Source organism: Diplotaxodon limnothrissa, linkage group LG22, assembly GCF_057381915.1.
Source record: "Diplotaxodon limnothrissa isolate DT_005_m linkage group LG22, D_limnothrissa_male_GT1.1, whole genome shotgun sequence".
Taxonomy (NCBI): domain Eukaryota; kingdom Metazoa; phylum Chordata; class Actinopteri; order Cichliformes; family Cichlidae; genus Diplotaxodon; species Diplotaxodon limnothrissa.
Window position 1 is genome coordinate 8,876,119 of NC_140616.1, and position 9,733 is coordinate 8,885,851.

General features: G+C 42.9%; 1 protein-coding gene across 1 annotated transcript; it reads right to left on the minus strand.

Annotated features, from left to right (window-relative positions):
- Nucleotides 1–172: 172 nt before the first annotated feature.
- Nucleotides 173–8,816, minus strand: sall3b (spalt-like transcription factor 3b). Its single transcript, XM_085346217.1, has 4 exons — nucleotides 8,735–8,816; nucleotides 1,912–4,863; nucleotides 1,497–1,828; nucleotides 173–565 (listed from the first exon to the last, which is right to left on the minus strand). The coding sequence occupies exons 1-4, from the start codon at nucleotides 8,814–8,816 to the stop codon at nucleotides 173–175; spliced, it is 3,759 nt and encodes a 1,252-aa protein (XP_085202343.1).
- Nucleotides 8,817–9,733: the final 917 nt, after the last annotated feature.

Genomic DNA, 9,733 nt, shown 5'->3' on the forward strand with positions numbered 1-9,733 from the left:
CACAAATGACTGCAAAGTAAAATAGCAAAATGTGAATAACCTACTATTCTCTGTTGAGTCATAAAAAGTTCTTTTTCAAGTCTATATATAATACATAAGAACAAACAAGGTGTTTTACAAATATTTTAATGTCCATAATAACTTGCATAATTTCACAACGTTTGTCTTTTTTTCAATTGATTCCAATTTCTTTACTGTCATCAATCAGCAGAGAAAAATGTCTGTTGTTTCCCAGGTCGATGCCTGTCTTGGTTAGACTGGTAATTGGACCTCCTGCGGTGCTCACTCTGTCCATGCCTGCCGAGAGGGGGTGAAGCTGAGGGATGCCTCTGTTCTGGATCACCGAGATCTCGTTGTTCTTCATGGCCAAGCTGTTGGTGATAGCTGTCGCGTAACGGTTCCAGAATCCTGGATCTACATTCATGGCTCGAGCTGCCAGGTCCTTCTGAAACATCTCTCCAAACTTCACTGCCTCTCCACCCAGCAAAGCCATGGGGTTGTCCACAGAAAGCCGCCGGCCTCTCCTTGCCGGTGCATTGTTCCACATGTGAGTTCCCATATGAACCTGAAAATGGCATTTAAAGTGTTATGTGGTAATCTTTTTCAAAATACAAACATAGTTATATATCACCTATAGGACAGCTGACAGTTTATTCATGTTAGATCTTTTGATTTTTTTCCAAACACACCCTGATGGTTCAAATACATTTATTTAAACGTCATTTTTAGGCTCTGACAAAATAAAAGTTTGAACAGCAAGTTTTTATTGTTTGATCCAGAATCGATTTGTTGATTAATAATTAATCAGAAACCTTTCTGATTATTCAATACTGTAAAATATTTGTTTGTTTTTGGACAAAAACAAACATTATGAAGGTGCAATCTGGGGTTCTAAGGAATTCTAATGGGAATTACTTTTGATACTTCTTAACATTTAAGAAGTAAAAGTAATAATCAGTTATGATTTTTAAGATCCAAGTGGTGAATAGCAGAGATTTTGTCAGTGTTAGTATGATGTTGCACTAAATGATGAACAAAGTTTTAATCCTACAGAAACCTGTATAGTCTAAGCAGTCTTTTATTTTGAAAGGTGCATGATTTAAGCTTCCATCGATATGCTTCCTAATTCGCGTTAATGGATTCTTATAAGCAAAGATACCATGTAGAGAAGAATATGTATGCTTGGTAAATGTTCTGTTTTCGTTTAGTTCATCTGTCTCTGTTTTTCAATATGGACTGTTTTACTTTTAGACACATTTGAACAAGAGATCCTCTGAATGCTTTGTTTCTCTAAAACTGAAACCAGGTTCTTGGTCTAAAGGATTCCCGTCTTGCAGGAAGTCTTGTCTTATCCAATATTCACCACAGTAAAATGAGTCCTGGTTCACCTACTGTGCACTTTTTAAAACTTAATAGCAATAGGGAACAGTTTTCCTTGATAAGGTCCTAACACAACACAACACAACACACCAGAAAAAACATCAGTTTTTATCTACCTTCAGATTGCCTTTTGTGGTGAAAGCTCTACCACAGATCGAGCAGATAAACGGTTTCTCTCCGGTGTGAGTCCGCTCGTGGATCTGCAGGGCGCTGGCTGAGGAGAAGTTCTTCCCACAGACATTGCAGTTGTGCTGCTTTGGGGTTCGCCGAGGAGGCGCAGGGCCTAGCAGGGAGGTCATACCTGGGCTACCAACTGACGGATACGCTGGGGTGATGTGGATGCTAAACGGAGGATGGTGCCCTTCCATCGGGGTGCTCGGTTGACTGTGACCATTCACCTCAGTTTTTATCAAGCCCGATGAAGTGCTGGTAATCAGGCTTGGAATACCTGCAGTATAAAGTTATCTTTACAAAACTAAACTGTTTTTTAAGGTTATTATAATAAACATTTACATGGCATTTTTAGCTTACCTCTCTCTCTGCTCAGCTGGAATGACATACTGTAAGGCATCTCCTCTTTCACACATAGTTTGCCGGGCTGTGTTCCTCTCGGCTCTTGGGCAGCTGCTGGTGCAGAGGCAGGAGACTCAAATTGCTCTCTCTTCACTGAGGCTGCCAAAGGCTCCTGGGATTCTGGCCTGCTGTTGTCAACTGCCGGTGATTTGATCGTCATGCTTTCTGAGTTGCTTTGAAAGGGAGACGCTGATACACAAGGCGAACAGGAGGACTCGGACACATGTGGGCTGTTTTCACTACAGTTCTCCACCCTTTTCTCTGATAAAGCGCCTTCAATATTGAGCTGGCTGCTGTCTTTAAAACCATTAATTAGGGGTTTTGTACCAAATGACTGGTTTAGGCTTACAGCAGAGTCAATCATTCTCATTTGTCTCTCCAGAGCTGCTATACTTGACACAATGGCTAAAGACTTGGGGGGAGAATTACAATCAGAGATTAAGGGTTTAGATGTATATGCGCCTTCCTCCATATTTTCCACTTCCTCTTCACCATCCTCATTATCCTCTTCCATTGAAATATCATCAATGAGGTCATTGCCATTGCTGCTCAGGCTGTCAAAGTTGTTCTCATTGAAAGACACGTTGCTGTCCACCTCCTGCAGCCCGTCCACCGCGGCTGACTCTGAAATCTGACCAACCATGTGCATGCGGATATGCTGCTGAAGAACAACAGCATTGGTGAACTTCTTCTGACAAATGGGACACGAGTGTTGCACCTGCACTGGGAGAGTTTCTCGGTGAACGCCAATGTGAGTCTTCAGGTTTCCTTTGGTGGTGAAAGCCCTGCCGCACACTTTGCATTTAAAGGGTCTTTCGCCTGTGTGGATGCGATAGTGCATCTTGAGCGCGCTCTGACAGCTGAGGACACGGTGACAGAGGACACACTGGTTGGGATCTGTAATCTTTTTGTCAATATTCTCCACCAGCTGCTGAAGCTTTGAGGTCTCAGATGTTTGCATAGAATCCAGGAGGCCACACGATGGGAGTCTTATTTCGTCTGAGTTTAATGAGAGAGAAGGAGAGTTGGAGGCAGGAGATGCTGAGGCGATGGGTTCAGGTGTGGTGGTCACAGATGGGATGGTGGTGCTGGTTGTTTCAGAGGCAAGGTTGGGTCTCAGATTACTGGTGCAGCTCTGGGGCAGGTGCACCCCCTCTGTTTTCAGCACACTGGAGGCTTCTAAAACGGGAGAGAAACGAGCCTCGCTGCCTCTGTGGTTAGGTGACACAGATACACATTCACCAGGAGCTGGCTCATAGGAAGATTTAACAGATGGTGTTACACTTACAGGGTCATTTGAGCCGCCGATACTAGTAATAGTGGAGGAAAGCGGAAGACCCAGAGTGGCTGGCAGAGTTGCTACAACCGGCTTGCTATCCAGCCAGGAGGAGACAGGTTTTTCTGGAGGGATGGACATTCCATAGGGAATCCCAGAACTTGTTGGCACATTATCCAGATATTCTGGCACTGGGAAGGGGTTCATCTGAATATGAGGATACTTCTCTTTGTGCCGTTGAAAGTGCACCTTTAAGTTCCCCTTTGTAGAAAATCGGTTGCCGCAGATGTTGCATTTGAAGGGCCGCTCTCCTGTATGGGAGCGCAGGTGGATCTGCAGAGCACTGTCGCTGCCAAACACTTTGGCACAGAACCTGCATTTATGCTTGAAGAAGGGCTCCTCTGGGCTGGGCTTCGTTTCGAACAAGGACACATTAGGCAGTTTCGCTTTCCTGTGCTTCATCAAGGCTGCGAGAGGGTCAAGTGCATTAGCTGTGGCGGCAATGCTAGCCAGGGGATTGGGAAAAATGACGCTGCTGGGGGGGCTCTGAGGTAGAAATGGCAGGCTAGAAGAAGAGCTGAGTAGACTGCTCTGTGCCAGCAAAATGGGGCTGGAGGAGCTCAGTGTCTGAGTACTGCTAACACTGCTGGTGTGTGAGTCTGTGTAAGGAGGCAGCAACGTGGAGATGCTGCTGCTGCTGCAGCTGGAGAGAGATGGGGTCGTGTTTTCTGAGGAGGCTGAGGTACATGTGACATCCTTAAATGTGGGCTGTCCACATATAGTTTGTGAGGGCAGGGTTTGCGACTTTTCAAGCACAGAAGACAAAGAAACAGCCGCCTGTCCGTTAATGGCGGAGGGAATCGTTCCTGACAGTGGCAGGACGGGAGGAGGGATGATGCCTTGTGAGGGGAAAGGGTTAGGAGCCAAAGACAGGGACCTGGAGACTGGGTTTAATGCTGCTTGTGTTGGTTGTCTGTTCATGACAGCTACCTGGCTGCAGATCTGCTCTATAAGCTGCAGCTGGTGGACCTGTTGTTGCTGCAGAGCTAGCAGGTGTTCCAGGATCACCGGGATAGCTGCTGAAGCTGCCTTCCCTCCTGGACCGCTGCTATTGATCCCCTGGGAAAACTGGGCAACAGCCACCCTGGTGCTGTGAAGGATCTCAAGTGTCACGTTGGTGCTCGGCATGCTGTAGCTGGCAGCTGCAGACATCTGGGAAGGAGTGGACTCAGCTGAATCCGGGGGATGGGGGCTAGGCGTTGTAGTGTATTTGTCCTGTGGGCAATGTTCAAGCTCCATAGCTTCATCCCGCTCCCTCCCTTCCTCCAAATTATCCAGACTGTCGTTGTCATTCACCAGTGTTTCTCCCAGCTCAAAGCCGGCATCCGTGGACTCTGCAGCAGATGAGTCACTGGACGCTACGCTGGGAACTGGAGACGGCCCGACAGGAGATTCCTCCGGTGCAGGCATCCCCTCGCTGTCCTTCACTATCAGCACCAAGGGATCCTCAGTGCAGACTTTGTGGTGCTCTAACAGTTCGGTCCAAGTGAAGAACTGAGCACAGCATTTATCACAGATGTGTGTTTCCTCACTGTCTTCATTGGCCTTCTCTCGCTCCATGCCAGCCAAAATCCCTGAGAAGGAAAAAAAACAAGAGTAGAATGGGAAACTGATCACTGAATGTCCCGATGTTTCGTCGGTGGGACGAATTTTCTCTATATCACCTTTCACCTATGGTCCCTTCCCCCTCTCACTCGTGCGCACACACACACACACACACACACACACACACACACACACACACACACACACACACACACACACACACACACACACACACACACACACACACACAGCGGTGAGTCCATCTTTCCAATCTCGTGTTGTGCGGACAACCATTGTTTAACTCCACTGAACGTTGAAATCCACAAGACACCCTGCAGCGTCCAAAGATAACAAACATGTCAAGCTGAAACGGGACGGTTTGTCAAGGAATTATCTAAAACAAATTTAGATTAAACTGCATATGTGCCGTAAACGTTATGCACACACGTGCATTTGTATGTGAGAACAAATTATGAACCACAGGAGGAAAGGTTTGGGGCATTTTAAGGTTTATTTTTAATATAAAAAACTGCATTTAACCAAAGACCATGCTCAGCTACTTCAAAGTTTACAGCTGTGGAGTGTGTGTTCATTTTTAATGAGACGTGACTCTAAAAGACTGCTTTTAAGTGTCTGACAGAAGTTTTCAACTCACACTTAAAGTAAAATTAAAGTAAAAGTAAAGAGTGTGTGAAAACACATATTTGTCAAAATTTCTATTTGGAAAAAGTGAAGTGAATTAACCTAAACTTAAAAAAACTGTTGTAACATTTAATAATCTACACAACCTGAAACACATGTTATACCCTGATTGTTATTAAAACATCGTGTTCGCTCTCAGGGTCTGATAAATTTAATTGTCTTCTCAAATTTCTTCAGGAACACATCTGTGAATCTGCATCAGCAACACATATCTCTTTTTTATTTTTGTATTTCATGCATCTAAATACCAAAAATACAAAATACATATAAAAATAAAAATACTAAAAAATACCCTGACGTGAACAGGACGTAAGAGCGTGCCTTGTCGTCCTCGTTTCCAGACTTTTCCTGATGTATTTTCTCATATTTTAGCACAATTCTTTATTTTGAAATCTTCATTTCATTTTGCCCCGTTTCAGTAGCTGATATGTGACATTCCTTATGACAGGATTTCACACTTTATGATCACTGTTGCATCTGTTCAGGTTTTGCCCCATTAGGAAACAGACAGTAATGCCAGATGGGAAGTTTTGGGGAAATCACTACTGAATTATTGCACATATATCCGGGTATTGCTACACTAATTTAAGGATAACAATTTTTAAAAACTGACTATTTAGACGGATGGATATTTTCAGGGATTAGGAACGACTGTAATTGGATTTTGTTAACTGAGTATCTTTACAAACTTCCATTCTTGTAAGCATCACACGTTAAAGACACGTTCACAGGGACTGTCAGCGTTTTTTCCTTAAGCAAACTAAATGTGAATTTTAAATAATTTTAGATTGAAAGATGTGTGTTTGTGCTAAATTTGACACGAACGTGTGTCTGTGTGGCCCCATATGTGCACATAATTCGTGTGTGTGTGCACACGCGTGTGTGTTTGTGTTTCCGACTTAAATCAATAAACTCCAATTATCACATTTCACCACCTAAAAGAATTACTCCCAGTGTGCTGGAGCTAAAAGCAGCCGGAGACGTCTGTTATATTTACAATTATACGAACACACTGAACAAATCCTCACGCAAACACACAGAACAATGTCTGCATTAAGATGGAAATTAGTTCACTAACCTATTATAGACATGTAGCTCCAAATGTGGCACGTCAGAGATTTTATAAAAAGAATTTTTTACAGACTTTTTTTCAGTTTAAGAAGTAAGAGTGTAACCAGAGCAGAGTAGAAAAATCTATTTGAAAGTCAAACTTGTCATGGGTAAATAATCAGAGTCCTTGCCTCACAAAGTGGGTGGTCTGAGGATCACCAGGGCGATTCAGCAAACACAGGAGTGAAAACACTTCCACTGTTTTAGCACAGGATTTTGTCTGCTCTCTGTAAGATTTACTTCCAATGAAAACAAAGAAAAGATCGGATTTGATTTAAACCTTTAAATATATTTCCAAATGTAATAACACGTGATGGGAATTTATTTAAAAATGTCACCCTCACTCAATCCATAATGTCAGGAACAGTAAACAGATTTATGTTGGTTTCTTGTGTGGTTTGGCGATGAGAGGAGAGAGGGGGAAAAAAATCATGAAGCTGCAGCTGAAAAGCAAACAGATTCGCAGCCCAGCATTAATGCTTCTGTGACTCTCTGCGCGACCTCTGGGTCGCAGAGGTCAATGGTTCAGATGTACTAATTGTATTGTGATCCAGACATGGACCACTTGCCCCTCTCAGGGTGATGCTGCCAAAGGTTAAGTCAGCAGGCTCAATCAAAGCCCAGCTCATAGTGGCGGAGCCCCCTGCTTGGCTGGAGGGCGGTGGGAGGGCCCGAGTCAGGAGGGCCTCTTCCACACTCGACACCTTTTCACAGCCACGCATAAAAACAAAGTCACATATAATTCAATGAAAAATACGCAACAAAAACGGCAATGATGATAAAAATTGCGATTCCACCAGTGAAGCTGATTTTTTCATTTACAGGCCTTTTACTTTTCAGGGTTATGCAAACAATAATAAAAAACCCTCCATCAACATTAACATAATTAAAATAAGTCAAATGAATGATATTACATCAGCATTATTTGGATGAATTTATATTTACGTCCCTGGTGGAATGTAAAAGTATTTCAGCTGATTCTGCACCAAATTGAGAGGCCAAAGATTAATTTTAAAATTCTGTTAAATTTCAGTAAACATTTTGGCCTCTTCCAGCAGTTTAAAGGTTGATTTACACTTAAAATATTAATGCTGATACAATTTAATGCTCAGCTTCTTTGTTGATTAAACGGTTGAATGAGGATTTCCTGCAAGCACACCAGATTAAATCCTGACACTGAAAATATACAAGATAAGAGTTATAGTGTACTCTAACATGGGATGGTCATATGTTTTAATGATTTTGTTCTGTTTACAAATGATATGAAATGCGCTGATAATCCCTAGTCATTATTTTATTCATGGACTTCCCTAATGTTATAATTAAAAACTTTAAATCAATATACATATATATTTAAAAAAGGGTCTTGACTTACTTAAACGTCTTACTTTATTAAGAAGCTTCTTTTAAGACTATTTCTATTTGATTTATAATATGAATGTTTATCATTAAAAGTTTAATAGTTGGCAGGAGGACTTTGCCCCCCAAATTAAAAGAATACAATAAAATAAAATATGAACATAATGTGAAACAAAATATAAGATTTCCGTGCGTTTCTTGCTTCATGTGGGGGTTTTGTTTCGGCGCAGTCCTTCACAGCAGGTCCTGTTTCTTCAACATTTAAACACCAAGCAAATAAACTATTACATTGAACTTGGTTCATAAAGAAAAATGTTAAAAGATTTCAGTCTACAGTTGCTACTCCATATTGTGTCAACATCTTCTCCAGCTGTTAAATCTCGACCTGCACGAGTCAGAGTAAAGTTAAAACTAAATGAAAAAAGCTTCCTTGTGATCAAATCATGAACTTTTTCGGATTTTATCTTTAAAAAGTTTCCCTAATGAGACTTGAAAGCTAAACAGTGTGATACAGAAATAATGCTAAAATAATAGGTGTGTTTCCGCAGAAAATGGTAAGTAAAATTGTTTAAATTAATTTGCATTCTATTTTATTTTACAAATTGCCTAAAAAGTTTTTTTTGTAACAGAATAAATCATTTTGAATAAACCGTCTAAGACGACAGTTCTTCTTCACGCAGCAGCCTAAAACCCCCCTGAAAAGTCGTCCAAAGCTCCCCGGACACTTACCATTATTGCAGAGCAGTCCGGTCTGTATCGCCTCCTCATCTGACTTGAGGTGCTGCGGCTTGGCTTGCTTTCGCCGGGACATGTTGATCTGTTTGTGCGCCTCGCTGCTGCCTTTCGCCGAATCATCTACAAGCAGCGAATGGGACGCTTCGTGGAGAGCGGGTTCGGTGAAATAAGAGATCGGAGGATGGTGTTGATGCCCGAGTGCAGATTGCGCATGTCAGTGTAATTATGATGGAGGAAGGATAATGCTTTTACGACTCTAGCTGCCTTTCGATGGGTGATTGGCTGCCGTCCAGCCAACTCACGGTAGATATGGAAATGAGGGATGGTGTTTAATAATAATTAGTTCACTTCCTGTCCGGTGTGCGGCTGATTTTACGCACATCTCCGAGCAGCCAACATGGTTTAGTCCGATCTGAACTCCTGAGAGTCTTAAGCGTTTTGGAACGGTCTTGGTTTTAACTCTGTGGTCAAATGCTGCATCTTTAGATAGTCCGTTTGAGTCTAAGATTGTTTTATTTCCTTTCTCAGCTCTTGGATTGGCTTAGACATTCCACTTTGAGTTGACTCCTCGGGAGGTGGATGGCTCGATGTCCCAGCTGAATCCCTCACACACACTCGCGGCAAAAGCGTAACACTAGCAGGAGCACCCTCAGAGAAAATAGGCTGAACACCTAAAACTGCCTCAAGCCCAGAATCAACGCGACGGAAGAGGTAACTCCCTAACAGATCAGATTTCGCAGGATTGGATACGTGCGTAAAGTCAAACTTTGTGCGTAAAAATCTCACTCAGGTCGTACGTAGATCCGATCTTGCACTGGTGACTATCGGAAGTGAGATCCCTGGTTTATCCGAGCTACCGGCGCTCTCCTTGTTGCCTCCGCCTCCGGTCCATCATTAGATGCCCTTCAGCCGCCTGCGATAGGCTACTGCCAGGATACCACAGGAGGTGTTGGAGCCCTTGCTTCATTTGTTACGACCTCCCACAATTTGGCG